This window comes from Pituophis catenifer, unplaced genomic scaffold, assembly GCF_029215685.1.
Source record: "Pituophis catenifer annectens isolate HBS135680 unplaced genomic scaffold, rPitCat1.0.hap2 SCAF_6, whole genome shotgun sequence".
In the NCBI taxonomy this organism is placed as follows: Eukaryota; Metazoa; Chordata; class Lepidosauria; order Squamata; family Colubridae; genus Pituophis; species Pituophis catenifer.
This window is the reverse complement of record NW_027256886.1, coordinates 51,053,576-51,076,381: the sequence shown is the minus strand read 5'-3', so window position 1 is coordinate 51,076,381 and position 22,806 is coordinate 51,053,576. Positions and strand designations below refer to the sequence as shown.

At 35.6% G+C, this 22,806-nt stretch overlaps 1 protein-coding gene across 1 annotated transcript in view; it reads left to right on the top strand.

The window, feature by feature from the left end:
- The window catches only part of AFAP1L2 (actin filament associated protein 1 like 2), an 88,120-nt gene that overhangs the window by 34,611 nt on the left and 30,703 nt on the right, over positions 1 to 22,806 (top strand). Inside the window, exons 2-5 of the mRNA XM_070945049.1 lie at positions 10,865 to 10,993; positions 11,767 to 11,844; positions 14,135 to 14,223; positions 21,545 to 21,635. Coding sequence (XP_070801150.1) covers positions 10,865 to 10,993; positions 11,767 to 11,844; positions 14,135 to 14,223; positions 21,545 to 21,635 — 387 coding nt within the window. The remainder of the gene's footprint in view (positions 1 to 10,864; positions 10,994 to 11,766; positions 11,845 to 14,134; positions 14,224 to 21,544; positions 21,636 to 22,806) is intronic.

Below are 22,806 nucleotides of genomic sequence, written 5' to 3'. Positions count from 1 at the left end.
TCTATCAGCCTGTGCCCTGCTTCATTTTGTACTCCAAGGTCAAACTTGTCTGTTATTCCGGGTATCTTTTGGCTTCCTACTTTAGCATTCTAAATGATGATAAGGACATCATTTTTGGGTGTTAATTCTAAAAGGTGTTTTAGGTCTTCATAGAACAGGTCAACTTCAGCCTCTTCAGCACCAGTGGTTGGGGCATAGACTTGGACTACTGTGATATTGAATGGTTTGCCTTGGATTCGAACTGAGATCATTCTGTCATTTTGGGAATTGTATCCCAGTATTGCTTTTCCTACTCTTTTATTGACTATGAAGGCTACTCCATTTCTTCTGAAGGATTCTTGCCTGCAATAGTATACCTGATGGTCATCTGAATTAAATTCACCCATTCTTGTCCATTTTAGTTTGCTGATTCCTAAGATGTCAATGTTCAGTCTTGTCATCTCTTGTTTGACCACATCCAGCTTGCCTTGATTCATGGATCTTACATTCCAGGTTCCTATGGAATATAGATATTTACAGCATCTGACTTTCCTTTCACCACCAGATACATCCACAGCTGAGGGTCCTTTCGGCTTTGGCCCAGTCGCTTCACTCTTCCTGGCGCTTCTAGTACTAGCCTTCTGCTCTTCCTCAGTAGAATATTGGACACCTTCTGACCTGAGGGGGCTCATCTTACAGCATCATATCTTTTTGCCTTTTGGTACTGGCCATGGAGTTTTCATGGCAAAGATACTGGAGTGGGTTGCCATTTCCTTCTCCAGTGGATCACGTTTTGTCATACAGCCATATTCAATTCTAAAGATTTAGATAAGTTTTCCAGCAGCACTATGACTTGAAGGAATGAATGGAACTAACCGCATGCATTCTGCTTCTAAGTTTAAATGATCATATCATAAAAGTATGGACTTCTGCACCCATTTTCCATTTTTAGTTATGACGTTTTTTAATAATGAAATTATTATCAGAATAATTTTTCTGATAGCGTGTAAACCATTTAAATTTTCCTTACTTTAATAGCCAAATACTCCAAGTTGTTTCTGTAAGATACTAAACCAGTGTAAAATAGTGGTTTCATTTATCTAAAGACTAACCAACCCATGACCTGCTAGGTTATCATTTCAGAGCTGTTTCCTTACTAAACAAAGAGACAGAATGACCATGGGCAGGCAAAAAAATCAATGGAAGCAGAAGCAATCTCTACTTTCTTGTTGGTTTTCCCAATCAATTTCGTTGTGGGAAATAGGCAGTGAGCATTGGAAATTTTCCTTCCTTCCTTCCTTTCCTTCTTTCCTTCCTTCCTGAGTCCTTCGGGAGTAGGGCGGTATACAAATTTAATAAAACCTAAAACCTAAAACCTAAAACCTAAAACCTAAAACCTAAAACCTAAAACCTAAACCTTCCTTCCTTCCTTCCTTCCTTCCTTCCTTCCTTCCTTTCCTTCCTTCCTTCCTTCCTGAGTCCTTCGGGAGTAGGGCAGTATACAAATTTAATAAAACCTAAAACCTAAAACCTAAAACCTAAAACCTAAACCTTCCTTCCTTCCTTCCTTCCTTCCTTTCTTTCCTTCCTTCCTTCCCTTCCTTCCCTTCCTTCCTCCTTCCCTCCCTCCCTTTCCCTTTTCAGCAGGCAAATATGTGGCTGCTGCTGGATGGGGAAGGGAATGAGGAATTGCACAAATGGCCAGAAAGCAGTCAGGGAAAATTGAAAATCATGTGACCAGGGCAGCAACGGCACTGAAACAGCAACAGCATGGCTGTGCTGAAGCAACCACAACTTTCCCCAAATCATGCACTCAGGAGTAACGGGTCCCATCATTTTATAAATTGGCCAGTTTGAGGTAATGTGGTTAAATTTTTTCCCCCTATGATGCACTATTACACCAGTTAAAGGTTACAGACACAAGAGTTTTAGTAATATATAGATATGTCTGAGGAGGGGAATTTCAGATTTCTGTACCAATGACCTTTGATGAAGTTCAGTTGTTAAGCAGAAAATTATGCCATTCAAAACAATTATGAATTTAGAATCTAAGACGCATATAAAAATTGTCTGTCAAAACATCTTAAATTATACCAGATGACATAAATAACAATCAAGTGGTAATGCTGAGAAAAGGAAAAAAAATCACTAAATTATAGTTGACTTTCAATTATATCTTGGAGGCTTGTTGGTGCAGAAAGAGAGATTAAAGAGCAAAACATAAACACCAAATGCTTTAAGAAGACAAAAGATACAGGAAGGTTACAAATTCCCTCATCAGCAGGTTTTGTCATTGATTTTATGCTGAAACGTTAAATGAAAATGCCAAACTAGCTCTTCAAACCCAGGTAGGATTAGAGTGTTTTATTTTATGACTTTGCAGAGATTCAATCCAATTTATTATTCTTTCTATAGATAATAGGCTCCTGTTAAAAGACAGTCTGGTCTAGACAAAATAACAAAATCTCTTTTATCTGATAAATGAATGTTTTTTAAATCTGGGATTTCTGAGGAATTATGGGCCCACCTTTGGTGCTATTTCTTTTTTAATAAAGGAACTGGCATTTCAATAAATGCAAGTCTCTGACAAATCTTGAACTTTCCCCTCTAAATATTATTTTCCTGCACCTTCTACCCAAGATAGATTTCTATATGAATAACGTTCCACCTGTGGTTAAAACTAATATGAAGAACAATGCTTAATAAACACAAGGAAATTACTGAAGATTTAACTCTTGGATCACATCAGCATGAATGGGCTATTGTATATCCTCCATCGCACCTCGGTGTCTGTATACTTGCTATAGTGACATGTGAACATAAACAGGGAATAGGAGAATGAGCAGGGGTAGATAGGAGGGCAAGAAAGGAGAGATGAGAAAAGTGCATCATGATATCACAAAGCAAACATTGAACTTACCGTACATCAGATATTGCAGACAGATGCAAGGATCTGTCATTTCCATGATGTCATTACTATGCACATGTCATCATTTTGGCATCATCATTGCAGTTTACTAAGAAGGGGATGTTCCCTTATTGGCCAAAGAAGAATTGAGAGAGAATGAATTATCCATGGAGTGAAGTTTCTGCTAAGAAAACCAGTCTAAAGATGGTAAACAACACGTGTCCTTTTCAAAATGAGTCAAAAGAAATGCTTCAGGCCTTCTGTAAGCACAGTACCTTTCTTATTTATAAAAGTAGTCTGTTGTTTCTCAAGCTTTTGCAGAAGCTTGGAAAAAAAGGTGTGGCTACTTTAGAAATTAAATTTGTGTTAGTAGGTCGATTTTTCTCCCAGGTTTTCATGGAAATCTTACAAAAGCTTAGCCTCTTGCTTCTTTGTTTCTTGATTTATTTCCATGATTCATCCCCGCCTCTGACTGGACTTTAGGTGAATAAAGGGTTGTTTGTGTGTGCTTCAAAGCACACAATTATTCTTGAAGTGCGCAATTTATATACAAGAGCCATTATAAGCAAACTAAATCAATGGTCTTCAACAAAAAGGGCAGTTTGTAAACAATAATACTTAAATTGATCCTTGTGTAATAGTATCTTGGAATTGTGAAGATTTCAGACTAAGAATGAACAACTGCTATATCGGTCCATTTGTCCAGTAGGATTGAGAAAGTAAGCCATGGAAATGCCTTTCATTGTTTACTACTGTAATGTGGATTCTGGGGAAAAAACCCTTCTAGTTTTCTCTCTCCTATCAAGTTGGAGCTGAAAGCCATGATTCGTTTTTGTTTCCAATTTCTGACTTGTTTTGCAGAAATGTCAAGAATCCTGGCTGAATGTTAAGCTAAATAAACCATTGGTGGAGAGTGCCACTCATGTTTAGCTACTCACACTGGCAGGATGAATCAACCTTTACCTCTGTTGTGCAGATATAACCGCTGTGTATGGGAAAGCTAAGGTTCTAATTACTGGAGATTCTTTGAAGTGGTGACACTGGATAATCAACTGGATTCTTCTGCCCGTAAATAATGTGCTTTGCCATTGAGCTATGGAAAAGGTAGCGTTAAGGACTTAGCTTTCATTCTTAAAACTTCTATCCACAGAAATGAAAAAGGTAACACCATAAATATTACTCTTCTATCATTCTGCAATAGCTTTTGAACCATGCAAAATGCTGTTCAGTTACAATATTGAATAAAAATCAAGTAGTTTGTTGTTTGACCCAGTGTTTCAAGTCATAATTATACTGTAGAAGAGGAATGATTATATTATAGTAGAAGAGGAATTATTGTGATTACTAAAATTCCAAATGTTTTTGTGATGTGGCTCATTTTACACATTTTATGGATTCTGGCTCTTCCTACTCGCCTCACTCCTCATATTCCTATACATGTGAGGTCTGTATTTCTCCCTTTCCTTACTTGTTATCCAGTTACCTTGCCAGACTATGCAAGAGTCTCTAAGTTAGACTCATAGACAGAAACCACTGTTAAAGAAAAAAGAATTGTCTTATTTCATTTGAAAACTGAAAGGTTGAAAGGCTCATAGTTCCTTCAGTATATAACTAATGGAATGATCATATTTCTGTGTCAGGTAGGTAAAAAAATCTCAGACTCAACCCTGCCATCTCAGGAAAAGGTCTGGAAAAGAGCTGCTAAAATTCAGTACTAGCCTCAAGCAAGCAGAGCATGCCAAAGATCATAGGGAATTAGGAAAACCAGTGTTCCTAGAATCACAGTTTATTAAAACTTGGAGTAGAATATTTTTCACCTGAAGCATTCACTTTCTCCGTAAGCCAGAGTGCACTGAAAATGATGAAATCTGCAACCATGCAGACAGAAGGTCTCTGTGAGGTAACCAGGATCTTGCATTTTTTAAGATTTGGAGGCACCTTTGTCATAAAAACTTCAAAAGCAGGGGTGGGAAACAACGGTCCCTTTATGACTTGTGGACTTTAACTCCCAGAATTCCTGAGCCAGCCATGCAGCTTCAGAAATTCTGGGAGTTGAAATCCACAAGTCATAAAGGAGCCGTCAGTTCCCACTCCTGTTCTAAAGCAATAAGGCATAGGCAGCCTTATTAAGAAAAGGAGGAAGTATGGTTACAGTTGTGAATTCAAAATTTTCAGGTTGAAGATTTCCATCTAAGTGGTGCTTCCTGGGCAATGATAAAATTCAGAACAGTGTTTTAAACCAAGGTTCATCGTGGCAAGGCTGAAAGCACCTTTGTTTACGACAGGATCTTAGTTCTGAAAACTGTAATAAAGTACCATGATGCATGTAATTGTAGGGAAAGAAAGAAATAGCGCTTTCTTGATTAAGGCTTCTGAATGTCTTTCAAGAACCTTCTCTGCCTCTCTTTGCCCACTCCCACCCCAATCCTCCCACTGCCTTCTTCCAGTGAAGAGGAGAGAAGCTAGTCTGTTATTTGTTCCGCAAACTGGAAAGCCTTGTGTGCTTCTTCCTTAAAGTTCAGAGTTCCTGGTTCAGCAACGATAGTTCATTCAATAAAATTATTGTCCACATTTCCAGAATGGCCCATATTGTACCAATCCAGTTCCACAGTTGAGCTTTCAGCCTACAAATAACAAGGCTCAATCTCTGGATTGTCCTGGATTGTAGTTTATAGAAATATATGGATAGTCTTTTCAAATAGTTTTCTGAATTTGCACATTAAAATATAATTGAAGTATGATTTTGGTTTTACTGGCAATGCAGTGATTATGTTTGTACAGTGACTCCAGATTCATATTTTATTAGTTAGGGTTAACAGTTTGCACATTGAGAAATATGTGCGGGGTTTTGGTCAGATTGTTGTGATTCACATTTTCTCAAGTACCAACCCCGCAATATTTCTCACACATTTCTGGCTAAGTTAAAATGCTGCTTGGAGGAAACTATTCAGGGAGGAAAAAATACTTTGGTATGATTTTGTGCAAATGTCCTATGAACAATTGGTATTTTCTTCCAATTTCTTCCAATTGGTTTTAGCTTGCTTTATGAAATTTTGCTTTTTGTGATTCCTAAAGTCAGAAATGTAGCTTAGAAGCCAGTCATGTATTTTGACGTGCTTCAGAACTGGCCTATACTCCTATAAACATGGCAATTTCAAAGACTAATTGGATCAATTGACCACCATAACTGGTTACACTTCATTGGTAATTCATTGGTAATGTTAATCATTAGTAATGTTGCAAGGGAGCAACTACCTTCTTTAGTGACCATTTATGGTTATGAAACTAATGGATATGTAGCTTTATGACCAGTCCTCACATTTATGACCTTTGTAGCTTGTAAAGCAAAGGAAATCTAAAGTGAGATCATAAGCACAATTGCAGTTTTACTTAGCGATCGCTTTACTTAAGGCCAAATTGCCAGTTGCAATTCTGGTTGCTATATGAGGACTATCTATGTGTCAATTGCATACACTTTGAAGTATCTGTCCTATGTGTGTGCAAGACAGCTGGGAGGGAGAGATGAAACCTCATCTTCAGTATAGAATATTTTATTTGTATTTATTTGTCTAGTAAAATTAGGGATGTTGTTTATTTAAATGTGGATTATACAATGCATGTAATTTGAGCAGGAATGTATCAGCTGAATAGATACATGTCTCTTTGTGCATATTTGTCTAAATATTTATTTACTTTTTACATTATGAAAATTTCTTTTCAGGGGAAGCCAAATTCTTATTTAGAATTTAGGTTTATTCTTGTACTTAGATACATGTCTCTGAGCTTCCTCAATTTACATTCTGTAAAATGGGTATGGATGACTGATATGCATCCATTCTCTATGTTCTATTTGTGTCTTTTTTTATCCTCACATCAGGAAATGCATTTTTAAAAATTGGCTGTTTAATAAGAGTGCTCATAGCACACTCTTACAATTCCAAATTTGTTAATTGAATTCAAGGGTCAGCAAACCTCTAAAGTCACATAGACCCAATTTTATGAAAACTAAACCACACCTGAATTCTTTTATCTCTGAAATACCGCTGGAGACATGCACTCTATGTGAATTAACCAAATATATTCATTTTTAAAAACAAGGAAATATAATATCATTATAAACTCTGCCCTGAGTCTCCGGAGAAAGGCGGCATATAAATTGAACTAATAAATAATAAATAAATAAATGCAATTACAATAAAACCAGACATATACACGAAAGAAATAGTTGCTGTTTTTATATGGTAAAAATGGTGCACTAATAAGGTTGACAAATGATGTTGAGAGGAGCAAAACATTGTTAATTTGCCAGACCATATCACTTTAACAGTCACATGGCAAAGAACTGAGAAATCAAATGAGAAATTGTTTTTTCTCATTCCTTGATCAGTTTAGCCTTTTCCGGAGCCTCTCCCTCAAAATGGGATGGTGATCAACATTCATTCTTATTCTATTTATGCTGGATTTAAAAGTAATAACCAGAACAGTTCAGCAAAAACAGGTATTTCTTGTCTTCTGCTATAATTACTCATTGCTTTAGTCTATTTTTCCTTGAAGTCTCAGGCAAATGAGTAGCGCCAAGGGTTCCCTTGTCAAATATATATGCAATTTGTTCCTTTAGGAGGGTCAGTTTCCATTCAAAGTGATCCAGCTGTTTTTATCTGCCACTGTCAGCACATCTGCTTCTTTTTGCTGTTCGGGAGAACAGCATTCTTCTGATGTTGTTGGAATTTACTTTCTCTTTCCCTAGAGCAGCTGACCCTTGTGGACCTTCGAATGTACTTTGTAGAATAGTCTGGGAAATCCATTGTAAATCAACCACATTTGCTATTCTGCCACTTGAATGCTTGTTTCACTGAAATGATCAGCTGCACATTTCTGCAACAAAGAATAAAGCTACAGCTAGAAGGAAACTGCCTTTTGCCAAGACATTCTCTTCAGAAAAGAAATTGTGCCAGTTTTAGGTCATGCTTGTTTTGGATTGTTTTGTCCAATGAGTCTAGAGGACACCAACTTGGGCTCCACACAGATGTTTTAAAGATTATATAGGTGGAGGAAAAGGAGTATGCGGAAAAATATATGCATTCAGTGGTGTGGATAGTTAGGAAAATGGAATTGTCTCTTTTACTGCTTTTCAAAGTTCTATTTATTTTAGTTAATAGTTTATATTCTTAGCCTCATAGTGTTTAATCATTCAGTCTACTTTTCATGTTAAAATAAAAAGAATTATTACTAGGGAAAGACACTGAGCTTCTCGATCAGAAAGGTTGGCAGTTCGGCAGTTTGAATCCCTAGTACAGGTCTCCTGCATGAAGAGGTTGGAATAGATGACCTCCAAGGTCCATTTCAACTCTGTTACTGTTACTGCTTGCTCAATCATGAAACTTGCTTATAACTTTACACAAATTGTTGCCTTCAATCTACTGACAGGGCTATTTTGGAGAAAAGACAATAACAATAGGCAGGAAATTACAGAATAACCGATACCACTTCAGACAAATAGTTGTCCAATCTCTTCTTAAAAACCTTCAGTGTTGGAGCGTTCACAACTTCTGGAGGCAAGCTGTTCTGCTGATTAATTGTTCTAACTGGGAAGAAATTTCTCCTTAGTTCTAAGCTAGTTCTCTCCTTGATTAGTTTCCATCCATTGCTTCTTGTCCTGCCTTCGGGTGCTTTGGAGAATAGATTGAGTCCCTCTTCTTTATGGCAGCCCCTTAGATATTGGAAGACTGCGATTGTGTCACCCCTAGTCTTTCTTTTCATTAAACTAGACATACCCAATTCCAGCAACCCTTCTTCATATGTTTTAGTATCCAGTCCCCTAATCAACTTTGTTGCTCTTTTCTGCACTCTTTCTAGAGTCTCAACATCTTTTTTATATCATGGCAATCAAAACTGGATGTAATATTCTAAATGTGGTCTTATCAAGGCATTATAAGGGGTATTAACACTTCAATACATAATAGTGTTCGACTAGCAAGAATAGACAAACTCTATAATTTAGAGTCCTCCAGAAATTTGTATCATCTGCAGTTGGCATAGCCAGTGTTGGTTGCAGATAATGAAATTTTATAGTTCCAGACTGGGACCCAGGCTGATTAGGATGAAATGATCCACATTTTGCTAAATCCTCATTTTTGGGAGGGTTATCTTTATTTGCTTTATTTGGTCCCAATATTTTCTACACATATATATCACCCCATTTCTTCTGATTTGTTTTTTCCTTCATCTATGCCTACATCTTCAAACCTTCTTTACATATATTTTTTTAAATTTATTTTTATATGCCTCCCTTCTCTGGAGATTCAGGGTGGCTTACAATGCGTTAAGAAATAGCCTTCATACTTTTATATATTTTATACAAAGTCAGTTTATTGCCCCCACAAACCGGGTCCTCATTTTACCCACCTTAGAAAGGTGGGTAAAGGCTGAGTCGACCTTGAGCCTGGTGAGAATTGAACTCGAGTAATATTACGGGAGTTCCCATTCTGGTGCCTTTCAAATATGTTGAATTTCAGCTCTCATAATACTTAAGAGAAGATTGCCTATACTGTAAATTGTGCAATGCAATTTCTATACCAGCATTATTTTACATGCTGCCCTATTGTACTGTGCCCACAGCTTTATGCAATCCATTTTACCACAGAAGCAAGGCCCACTGAGTACAACATAACACATCCATTAGAAGAGAAAGCTTTATTCAGATGCAGGAGACATCCTTATGACTGGTGGGTCACACTATACCAGGCTGGCCACGAATGATGGTCCTAGCATGGACTGTCCCATACAAGTGGAAAGGGCCAGTTTCTGGTCAGCTGCAAGTTAGGTTTTGAGACTGGATCCACCATATGACAAACACTCTTACTTGAGAAACACTCTTACTTTTCTCTTACGCAGAGAAAAAATTTCTTTCCAGTTTTTTCTGAGCCCACCGTAAGCTGCACAAAGTAAAAAGGCTTATGTATATTATTTGCTTCCAAGTTGATTGGGAACAAAAAATATACAGGTAGCCCTCAACTTGCAACTGGTGGCTTAGAACCATTTGAAATTTCAATAGACCTACCTGGGATACTTATGACCCAGATTTGAAGTTCTGATGGTCAGAGACCCTCCCCATGATCACATTTTGAATGCTTGGCAATGCAACCATATTTATGGCCATTTGCAGCATCCCATGTTTTACTACAATTTTACTATAAAATGGCATTTACTTCTGGTTTTTGGCAAAATCAAACCTATAGCATACCAATTTGCTTAACAACTGTGGCCTTCACTTAATGACTGCCCCAAAAAGATCATAAAAATTAATTTGGTTACATGATCAACCCATTTTACAACCATTATAAATTATAACCATGATGAGCAGTCTCCATTTTGGTTGTAACTCAAGAATTCCCTGTAATTAATATTTTTTATATTATCTCCATTACCAGGAGTGGGAGTAACGGAGTTTTTTTTTTTTTTTTTTAATTTGATTTATATGCCGCCCTTCTCCGAAGACTCAGGGCGGCTTACAATGTGCTCAGCAATAGCCTTCATCCTTTTGTATATTTATACAAAGTCAGCTTATTGCCCCCACAAACTGGGTCCTCATTTCACCTACCTTAGAAAGGATGGAAGGCTGAGTCAACCTTGAGCCTTGGCGAGATTCGAACCCTGCAGTAATTGCAGGCAGCTGGTCTTAAGCAGCTTAATAACAGGGTGCTTTAAACCCTTGTACTACCAAGGCTCTCTCTCTACCAAGGAGTTGTATCACCTACCTCTGTTTTCCTTTCATATTTGCTTTTTACAATGCTGGAAAGAATACTTTAGGATAATCCAAAACTCGGGAAAAATACTTGATACGCAGACATATAAAATGAGGGATTGTAATCCTCATTATACAAAGACAAAGAATTGTTTTAAAAATTCCTGGATTACATAAAAGCCATTTGGCATTGGATGCCATAAATAAGCTAGTTTATTTCATATCTCTTTTAGCTCTGGAACAACTGCTGACAGAACTTGAAGATTTTCTGAAGATTCTAGATAAAGAGAATCTCAGCAGCACAGCTGTAGTCAAAAAAAGTTTTCTGGCTGACCTTCTTCGGCTGTGCACAAAATCAAGCGGTAAGCAAAATCAGGTGAACAATTATTGACTTTGGAAGGTTTATCTTTCTTGCTGGAACTCCAGTCTATCTATTTCTCATTTTTGTTTGAATCTTATTCCCAAATGAGATGTAAAAGGGAAACAAATATCCTTTATCAGCATGAAAACAAACTTATTTATTGGGATATATGTGTTTGAGGACTGGGATCTATTTAATTAGGTGCAAACCTTGTTATCAGTTGCTTAGAATATGTTTACAAATACTACACATTTACAGATGGTGATGGTGATTAAAAATAGATAAAAATATGATGGAATTTTTGTTCAGTTGTGTTTCTCCTAATTTGCTTTATTTAAGATGACAGCAAAGTCCATACGACTGTGCAATAAAATGTATTCCCTTCCTTTTATTGTAAACATCATAAATTATTTTTATTCACCAAAGTTTGCTAATAAGATTAATTTGCAAAGGATGAATCACTTTACCTTTTGCCCTTTACAAAGTTCTCATTTCCCTGTTTCCCTGTCAAGATAAATTCTTCAGGAACAAAGTCCAGTAAAGTGCTTCTCATGAGAACAGAGCATCTCTGGGAAAGAAAGAGCAAAATGCTCTTATAAAAACTTGTTTAAAATAGAGTAAAGCACATAAATTAGCTTATCACAACTGCAAGTGCAAGAGTCATGCTGGATAATGACAGTGGGAATGATGGTCCCACACATCATTGGGGATACTGCTGTACATGTACACAAAACAAAATGCAAAGCAGTTTTTTACAGTATTTTTACACTGTAGGTGGTGATGAAGAATACATTTATATGAACAGAGTAACCATAAATAAACTACATGGGGAACCAGAGAAAGCCAACAAAGGTAGGCATCAAATGCTATTATCATTCAAATGTATCTAGAGGGCATCAAGCTTTAAAATAAACTATTCTAGAAACACAAGTATTACCATTCATGTGGTGGTGGGAAATATACTGTGTGATGTCATCAGATTTGGGCTCTTTGATAGATTTGCTATCTTATACTGTGTTTCCCCAAACATAAGACCCTGTCTTATATTTTTTTGAACCCTGAAATAAGTGTTTGGTCTTATTGCCATGCGCTCAAAAGCCTGATTGGATTTATTATCAGGGGATGTCTTATTTTGGGGAAAACAGGGTAGTGAAAAATAGATATATACCAAGTATTTTTCTTGTTTGGCTTAATACATTGGCCTAATGGATAATATGAATTGTTGAAAACATATTATTCTTCTATGTTCATTCAGCATCTCTGAATAGCACTTTTTAACTGTATAACATACATACATACCAAAGCACGGGGAACTGCCACATATAGTATGTTCTATTCTGTGACATTAAGATAGATAATGACTGCTTGTGGCCTCTAGGTGGATGGATATTTTGCCTTGAGAAGCTTTTTGTATACATAGATTCTCTTTCTGTGAATACTAAAAAGCTCAGTACATAGACATTGAATAGCATGAGTACTAAAAGTTCCATATGTAGAATGATTCCTTAAGTCAGTACATATATCCATCTCTAAAAAGGAGTTGGTTTGATACGTCTTTACTACTTAATCTGTTTTGGTTTTTGCAGCTGCCCCTGCTTGGATTGAGCCTATAACTGATGCCATTTTGGGATTTATAGATGGAAAAATGTAGCCCCTGGTATTTGTCTCTAAGTTGTATAGAAACAGAAAATCTGGGAAGACGTGGGAAGAACAGCAGATGTCTGATTTGTTTGGCTAATAACATTACTATACTATGCATAGTTTGTTTTGCTGCTTCCCTTCTTATGCCAGAAAACTATTAAAAGTTTCAGATGCAGAGCTGTTATTGTGGCTTCTCAGGCTCAATCCCAAAAGAACTGTGGTTCTAACTTTATTTTTAAATTGTACAAGAATGTAACAAAGTTCATGCCAGATTCTTTTCAGCGTCTTGGTAACCACTGCTTACCATTTGGATAGCTATCAGACCATCCAACTTTAGAATGCTCTTGTTTTCAGTGAAAGTTTTGCTTAGTGTATTTATAGGGATGCTTGAAGTGATTTCAAATATAACCTCTCTGTACATAAAGATAATTTCCAAGTATAGAAATCATTTTCATTTCTCTTATGTCACCGTACCAGGAAATGACAGGTCTGATTCTGTCAGTCTTTTGCAGTATATTATCCTTGTCATATTTTGGATAATGTCCCTCATGGTTTTTAGATAATCTTGAACACGCTGATAGGAAAACTTGAAGAGAGTTATAGGAGATACATTATAATAGACTAAGAATTGTTTCAGATATGTTACTGCACCGCAAAGGTTATAAATAGGGAAAATATAATTTGTTTTTTCTGTTCCAGGATAAGCAATTTGGTGGTATTCTCTGTGATTTGCATTTCAGCTTCCATTGGTCCCAGCAAACATGGCCAAATAGGAAATAATTGTGATTGTTGTTAAACTGCTTACATCATGTTTATGCTTATTTATCAACTAAAAATCCTTGAATCCGTTAAAAAATCACAATGTTTGTTGAATTCGGGGAGACAACATCTGATGTTTTAATCTGGTTATAATCATTATGAAATACACTTTTCAGGGATTTTAAACAGGTGTTTTATTCATTTCTTTCCACACACTATCAAACCCCAAAGAATGAAATAGCTTGTTCTGTACCATATTACATTTGCAAATTAGCTGAAAATCAGGTGGGCAGAATTTACTCTCCTACCACAACTTTTTCTCAGTAAGGTTTTTCTTCCTTGGACTGAAAAGACTGAATAACCTGGTATTTAAACCATCCTTAGCTACAGTAAGGAAAGGTGAATACTTACAAAATTTGATTAGGCATCAACTGGGCCTTACAGGTAGATTGATTATTTATAAAGCATCATGGACTTCGCAGTTTTCAATGTTAACTGAAACATTACTGTACGAGTACTGTACGAGTAATGCAACCACCAAAAGTGAATGTCTTGAGCTGTATCATTTTTTCACCATTTTTTGGAGTGAAATCAATTGCCATTTTGGTGGTCTAGACTAAGTAGGCTAATAAATCATATTTTTCTTTCAAAACAAAAGTGAAGCATCTGAGATTATAGCTGAGTATAATTATATGTAATTACCATTTATTTGTTGTGATTTCTCTTTGGATTATGATGTTAGGTTACCAAGATTCCTTGACTAATGGAGAAATGGAGCAGTATTTGTATCCTCCACAGAAAAGTTTGCCAGATCTTCCACATTCAAAAATAGTAAGTCCCTGATATATATAATATATATATATATATAAAATAATATGGATACATTATGTGTTAGAATTTGAAGATCTGAAGTAACCTGCGAGATATATAAATCTGTTGAAGTTCATTGAGCATCAACAAATACTACAAGAAAAAAGAAAAAACTATGTGGGGATATTATTTATTTTTGCCTGAACTGAACTTTCATCTTCGTTGTAAATGTTAAGCAACTAGCAAAAAAACATATTTTCATCAATTTCACAGATAGCCCTACCTGAATATTTCCTAGCAATTCTTTTTGCTATTGTTGCCCAGCTGTGTTGATAATTGCCTAACTCTATATAACTGCTGACTCTGTATAGCAGCTATTTTTTGTTGACTTAATTATTATACAGAATATTAGAGAAAATCTCAGTCCTATTGTGTGATCACTTGTTTAATCTTGGCTTCATTTGGTAAGATTTGTCTTTTAAGAGACGGCTCAGCAAATTAGTTCCTTCTCTTTTTGAGTACTGTAAAATGAGGTTGCATTACTGAGGTCACGGACAGAAGCTCAGGAATGTCATACGTGATGTACTTTGTGCATTAAAAAAGAGAAAACCTGCAAGAAAATATACGTACAGCATGGGCCTAGTGTGGGAGGAAGTGAAAACCTGTGGGTGGTCTGCTGAGGAAATAGCTATGTAAACTGCAGTCAAAGGGTGATGAGACAGATTATTACTGTGAAATCCTGCTGCAAGGATTTAGAGTAAGTGATCCCATCAAGGTAACTGGAGAAAGGAAGCCTGAGAAAAGACAGAGACTTTAAGACATACAACTTCATTGTCCAAGTAGTGTTTTTAGTCAATTCAGTTAGTTAGTTATAACTGACTGTTTTTTTGGCTGGTTGGGTAGAATGAGAAGCTGATTCTCATTCTCATTCTCATTAGAGACAGCAATTCCCAAATGCGCAATCCATTCTTTCCCCCATACTATTCTTTACTGTTTTTTTTAAATTACAGTAGATGCTCAAATGTACTGTATATTTAAAGGCTTTTTTCTTAATACAATTTCTTTGAAATTCTGTGCTTTAACACAGGTGGATCTGGATTGGAGGCAGATTGTTATATCTATGACATGTAAATACTAATGATTTAACATCTAATTGGCATTTTCACTAAAGCTACAGGTAGATAACCTCTTCTTTCCTCCTTTTCTAGATGAGTTGCTGAAACGCAGCATCAGCATGTTGGAAGTCCTAGTTCAGCAACTTTTAGCATGTCAGAAGTTGCCTAGCACTGGTTTAGAAGATCAGATCTAGGATCTGGAAATTCAAACTGGAATATATAAGGATTAAATAGTTAAATAGAATAAAGCTATTCTATTTAAAGCTGTGTGTGTGCGCGCACGCACGCAGCATTAAATAAGGTAGACAACTTTTCTGAGTTTTGCTAATCACAGGCTAGCTTTTTATAGTCATGTTATACCACAACAGCTACAGCTAGGTTGGCCTGTATACATACTAGCGTTTGTTTGGTGGGAAATATTGCCCATCTCTTGATTTATAGAAAAGCAAATAAAACAAATAAAGAAAGGCCTTTCACTAGCCGTAAGATTGAGGAGGAAGATTATTTCACTTAATTCTTAATTCACTTATTATTTCTAAATTTATTAGGTACTCTACAGCAGAAGCTGCGACTGCAGTATATAATAAATGTATGGATTAAAAATTAACATAAAAATAGTATAAAACAAGAATGAACTAAATAGCTGCTAAAGAAGCAGAGACTAAAACTGGCACTGATTTAGATAAAAGAACCTAATAAACAATCAAAAGATCACCACATGATACTTGATATTGAAAAGACTATAAAGTTGTTGCCAAGGGACTTCGTTTAGGAAAAAAACTCTACCCTTTTAGGGTTGTAGTTGGGAAGAATCTCACATCTTAGATTATGAGATCCACTCTTGCTTCTCTTTTATGCCCTTTCTTATCAACCTTATTTCTAGCTAAGATTTTCTTAAGATTGTAGTTGGTTAATCACAGTAGATGCCACTAACCATTCTTGGAATTATTTATGTTTCCTGTATATAATCAAGAGGATAAAAGCATGCAGTGAATACTGTACTTGATTGTTAGGAGCAACTCTGACCATTCCTGTTAACTTCAGAATGGAAATCGCAGGAACTAAGATTGGATCTGTTTCAAAACAATTCATCAGTGAAGATTTCAAAGCAAGCTCTGGATGTTATAAATAATCAGAAGAAAATTTTACCTGCAAACTTCTTGGTCATTATCAAGACTTTGTTCTGAATATTTTAAAGAATTGTACATGGGTTATTTCTATACACACACACACACACACACACACACACACACACACACACACACACAAATAGATCTGAAGAATTGGATCTGAAAAATTGGATCTGAAGAACTGGATCTGAATCACTGTACAGGTTGTTTCTTTCCACAATGGACAAATTAGAGATTGTTAAGCTTAACTTTGAACAATAAAGCTCAAACAAACCCCACCCTAGGGGTGAAATCCAGCAGGTTCTGACAGGTTCTGGAGAACCAGTAGTGGAAATTTTGAGCAGTTCGGAGAACCAGCAAATACCACATCTGACTGGCCCCAGAGTGGGGTGGGAATGGAGATTTTGCAATATCCTTCCCCCAGGAGTGGGGTGGGAATGGGGATTTTGCAGTATCCTTCCCCTGGAGTGGGGTGGGAATGGAGATTTTGCAGTATCCTTCCCCTGCCTTGCCCACCAAGCCATGCGCACCAAGCCACACTATGCCCACCAAGCCACGCCCACAGAACTGGTAATAAAAAATTTTGGATTTCACCACTGCCCCAACCTTTTATAAACTGCTGTATGCATCTTTCATTAATTCCTTTATACTTGTCTTATTTAACATTAGGTCATAGGCATTTGTAAATTGTATGTCACATATACATTTGGAAGATCCCTTGTGAGTGTATACTACCTTAGCTTACTTCCTGCAAGTCTATCTAGAACTTTTTTGAAACACTTTTGTGGTGACAAGGTCTTCGCAGAAATAACTATATTATTAACTATTCATTTCCAAGCAGGCTATATACTCAATATGAGCTGTCTTAACCTCATGTTTTATTTGACTTTAGCTAATGGTAAAAGTGGATTATAGTGGCCTTTACAAGATTGGAAGGTTTGTTATAAAGTTAATCTTTGACATCTTGTGCAGAGACTTAAGAGGGAAGGGAAGGGAGACCATGATCCAAACAATATTAAAGTTCACAAAGGAAACAAATAAAATAAATTAGTAGTCATAGCTGGATCATTTTTACTCTAATTTAGAGGAGAAGCAAAGGAGCTGATTGGTTGCTTCTTAGCCAAATCAGAAAAAGGACTCTAGCAGAAATATCTGCCTAGGGACTAACACTATCTGCATTTGAAGTTTGTAACTATGTAGATTATCTACAGAATGTGCCAAACAGATAGGAGCAATATGTGCAGAAATTCCAGTAATGCCTGAGATTCACCAATATCTGATAATTTAGTTTATCTGAGAAATATCCACCCTTTGCTAGGCTGACTAAATGTATGTGTCATGTAAACAAGAAGCTGTTGGTTGATGCAAAGTCATTATAATCAGTGCTCAAGTGAAGTGATAAGATTAGCAGAGGTTTTTATGAGGTTTTCATAATAAAAATCAAGACAGAAAGTGTGAGTTGTTTAATAGCCATAGAAAGAACTGGATTCCTTCTTTGTGTCCAAAAAAAGAGCTTTTATTTGAACAAAATAAATTTTGGTAAAAATGTGAATGAAACTGAAAGAATAATCTGCCACTAGGTGCTTTTCATGTTTTTTTTTTCTTGAGGAAGAAAAGCAAATAATTCTGTCGCTATAGCAGACCAAATGGGAGCCATCTTACCCACAAATGAATGTTGATTGCAACACCCTTTACTGGGAAAGATAGTAAAGAAAAACATTCATATTGATAGTCAAACGTCTTGAAGATGAGAAATTTGTACAATCTTTCAAGCTGCCACAGGGTTCCTCACTGGTAGATGGAAGTTAGTGAAATGGAAATGATGTGGTTCATTTTGATGAAAGACAAGAATGAGTGACAAAGTTCTTTCCTGTTGCCAACTAATCTCTCCTGCACACGGAACAATTAATTAGTTTCTTTCCAATTTTCTGATGGGTGAACAAAATTTCTTATGACAGCATATCCAGGCTATACAAAGCTGGTTTATAAGTAGGGCATCCCTGTTGTTTAGACTCCTTTCAAAAATTACTTATTCCAGTATATTCAGATTCTTTTCTGCTGAGTTGAATTTAGAACATCAAATCACGTTTCTTGCTCAGTACAACGTTCTAAGTTACAGCCTCTCCCGTGCTATTCTCGAGACCCTGTTTCAACATCCCATGAGGTCCACAACCTTTGTAGCTAATTGGTCTTGCTGTTAGGAAGTGTTTTTCCCCTGATATTTGATTGCATTTTTTTAAAAAAATCAACTTCTTTTCCTTTTGACTGATAAGAACTCAGTGGCATTAAAATGACAACCTTGACAGAAAAACACTGAAACTTTGATTTGTGGGACAATTAAAGAATCAATAATACATTTAGAAAACAAGGCTCAGAAAAGTAACATAAATAAATAAATAAACCTCCTCTTGCCCATCGTCTTCCCAAATTTCCCCAGATTTTTTTTTTTGTACTTTCTCATCTGTAAAGCAACAGTAAGTGAGGAAATTTGAGTCAGAAACAAAAGTATTTAAATTAATAAGTAATGTTTATTTTTTCAATGCCAGATAATTGTTTAATTTTAGAATGGGGCAGAAAACAATAATCTTCCTGTTCTCAGTTCCAGAACTAATCAGAAAATAGTGATATGTTCCTGGCAGAAAGTAATTAATTGAGCTTTGAACTCATTGAAAGATGAAACAGTTTTTCTCTTACCGCCATCTGATTCCCATTGTTAATGGAAACAATGCAAAAGAATCACTTTCTTTTTGGTCCATTTGAAATTTATTTAATCAAGAACAAAAAGGTTTGTTTTAAGACTGTAGAGCAAGATAAATACTTTAATCTTTCTGGACTTTGTGATAGTGTCTGGTCCTAATGCCAGCTAACAATAAATGTATATCACAATCAGGTTTCCTCCCTCGATCCAACTACTGAAACTCCAGTGTGATTTTTAAGCACTTAAATTATTTAAGTAGGTTTCTAAAGATTGTCCATAAGTACTGTAAAAACTGGATCTACCTTTTTTTTTTTACATTAGTGTTTATTGTTTTCCATTTAACCATTTTTCAAAGGGAGTAAATATTTTACCAAGGGAACAATCAAAAGCAATTGTTTTGTCATTATTTTAAATTAAAGCTTGCCATTTAATATTCTAATTACTTGACATATCCTTACTCATTTATTGGTATTTGAAAGTTAGGGATTGTTGCTTGAAGTCCTTTGGCAAATAGAATATTGATGTGGCTTATCCTTAAATGATATGTATTAGTTCAGTCTAAAATTAATTGGCTGAGATTCATTTTAAAATGAAGTCATTTCAAGGTTTTTAATTTTTAAAGCTGTAGTAATAGTAATGGAATCAGGTGGTCTGATTTGTTTTCTAAACAACAGAAACAGAAAAAATATTATATAATATTTTTTATATAATAAAAAATATTATTAGATTAAGGAGAGGTGAAGGAATATATTATAAGTAGAATTGTAAAACATCACTCTGAAAAAATGCTTAAAAAGAAATTACACTCTTTTTGTGTATATGTTGTATAAATGTTTGTTGTGTATATGTTACGTATGTCTTTTTTAATATTTATATTTAATAAACAAAAACTATTCTTAAAAAAAAAAAGAAAATATTGCAGAAGGAACTATTGAAGGAGGTCTGGCACACAAATATGATCTACCACTCTCAAGAATGCTCATTGCCAAGTAAACCTTCTAATGAATCAAATATTCCAGTCTGTCCTTCCAGCACTGAGAGTTCAAAATGCATTAAAAAATTCTCATCACTGAAATGGTGTTGATGGAGAAGTGTGCAAAGTGAAGTGCAACATTCTAGAACTGGAAGAGCATGATGTACAAATAGATGCATAGATGCATATGGCAGCAAGTTGTAAGCAAAAAGTTATAGAACGAATCTATACTTTATTACTATGGGAAAACGTTCAGTAAACTTCAGAAATCTCAGGTGAGTTTCTCCAACAGTGCTCAGGGAGTCCTTCTAGGTGATGAAAACAGAGAGCTTGTAGGATATTTTAGTGCAATCCACTTGATTCTAAACTTCTTGGAGATGTAGAAGAGGGGAGCACTGGAAAGCATTCGAGCAGAAGATCATATGTCAGTTATAAGTGCCACAGAAATGCAATTGTGTCAGCTGAATGGAGGTATGCACTCACTTATTATAACTCAATATAGTTCTAGATAAAAGATTAGGCTAGATGTCTTTCTCGTAATTTACATAGCAACAAAAGTAGTATTCTAAGGTGCAATTTGTCCTCTCTGTAGTTTATTTGGAAGATGGGTCAAGCTTAATATCCAGTAACTGAAACAACTTTCAAAATGTGCCATAAATTGATGGCATTTGTAAGAAATTAAGTAGTTGGGCAAACCGTGGTTCCAGAAAACTTTTTGAATGAACAGGCAAGCAATGGTAACTCAAGGCTCAAGAGAGATCACAACAGATGATAAAATATATCATTTTTAAAAAGAATTCAACCACCATCAGAATGCTATTCAGATGTTTGACACATGATAGCTCAGTTATAAAGTCCAAGGAAATTGTATTCCAATGCCTTGTAACAGTCTGGTAATTTGCTGGACAGATATTTTGAATATTGACAGTGTTACAAGATGAGATATTAGCTAAATCAAGACCACCTTAAATTATAAAGAAGGGCATGGGTCATTTTAAATCCTCCAAAATACCTAGTAGGCTCACCACTATATCTTAAAACTGTGATAAAATTCAAGAGTAAATCACTTTATCAGTACATCTACATGACAGCAAGATGTAATTTGACTTATTTCTGATAAACAGAATCAGAACAATTGTCTGAATAATCAAACGTCACATTGACGAGGGTTTTTCAGAAAATTCCATTGACTCATATTCAGGAAAAAATATACAAAGTTATAACTGTAGCATTGTTTTGTAACACGACAATGCTTGTCTTTTGTTCTTGGTTTAATATGAAATTTCTTATAACAATAAGTTCTGTGAATGGAATAGATCATGCTTTCATAAGAGAATGTTCCTTTTAATTTTGATGATAGAACATTTAGAACCTGCTTCAAAATGTTTTATCTGCTTATTTCCTATCTTTTATTTATATTGCACAGATTCCAGAATCAAAACTACATTCGGGCCTCAAAAACGAATCTCCAGAAGGGTACTATGAAGAAGCTGAGCCTTACAGTGTTTCTATGAATGGTACATAATTGTATATTTCTAAAGTTTTATTGTTATTTTGTTCAGTTGCATACTAGAAAGAAAAAAAGTTATTTCTAAAAACAATCAGTTCAATTGCATGACAGAAGAGATGTACAAAATATAAAATTGCAAATGTGAGATTTATATCTATGATTGTAATACTACTAAGTATATTTTGAAAAAGAACATTAAATGACAGAATTGCCTAAGCTTTATTCAGCTCAATATGATATTGATGCCATTTTAGTTAGATTTTCCCGTTGGTATAATACGTTTTACAGATACCTCTATGGAGGTGTTAAGACTTTATGATTCACGCTGCATCTTTCTCCTCTATTTAAAATGCATTGCCTCAGCTCTTCAGACAGCATGGGTAGGTTTTTGAGCTAGTTTGACCTTGCCCTGCACATTGATTCTAATGATTGCAGTGCTGAGATCTCCCAAGCTGAGCTGCAACTCTTTGTCAGCATCACAAGTAAATCATGACAATCAATATATGCTGAATCCTTCAGAGTACATATTGAATGTTATCTATTTAGCCTGAATCAGCACCATCTGATTTTATTTGTTCTGATCATGACCATAAAGAGCTTGTTTTAAGTTTTTTTAGAAGACTGATTCTAATTATCACTATATGTGTTAGAGAAATTGTGCTTCCAATTGTTAAACTAATTTAATTCATTGACCAGTGAGATTCATGTTCAGAAGTCTTTCTTTTTCTTCTTCTTCATCTCTCATCATGCAGATCTTTATGTTAAGTTTATGGCTACTGGGACCAGACCAGTGTCCAGGTTATTGAGAGTAATATGTGCTATGTTAACTATGGGTCTGGCATGTTTTAAAATCTGAATATTCATGCCCCAGCTGTCAGTTGTTATGTGAGAGTCTTTCACCAGACTGCCCTCAATCTTATTTTCATTCTTAAAACATATCCATGTTAGGAGCATTAACAAAGAAATAGTACCAGGTATAGATTTTTAAAAGCAATACCTTAATTAGTCATGATTAATTATAACCACTCAGTGCTTCTAAGTAGAACATTTTTGCTTTGTAAGAAGCAACTCTCTCCCAGCATTCAGAAGCTCATTCTTGGGGCTTATTGAATTGCAGCTGGGGAACAACATGCTGCTCAGAGACTGTAAGTTCTCCTTTCATATTCTAAATTCAAGAG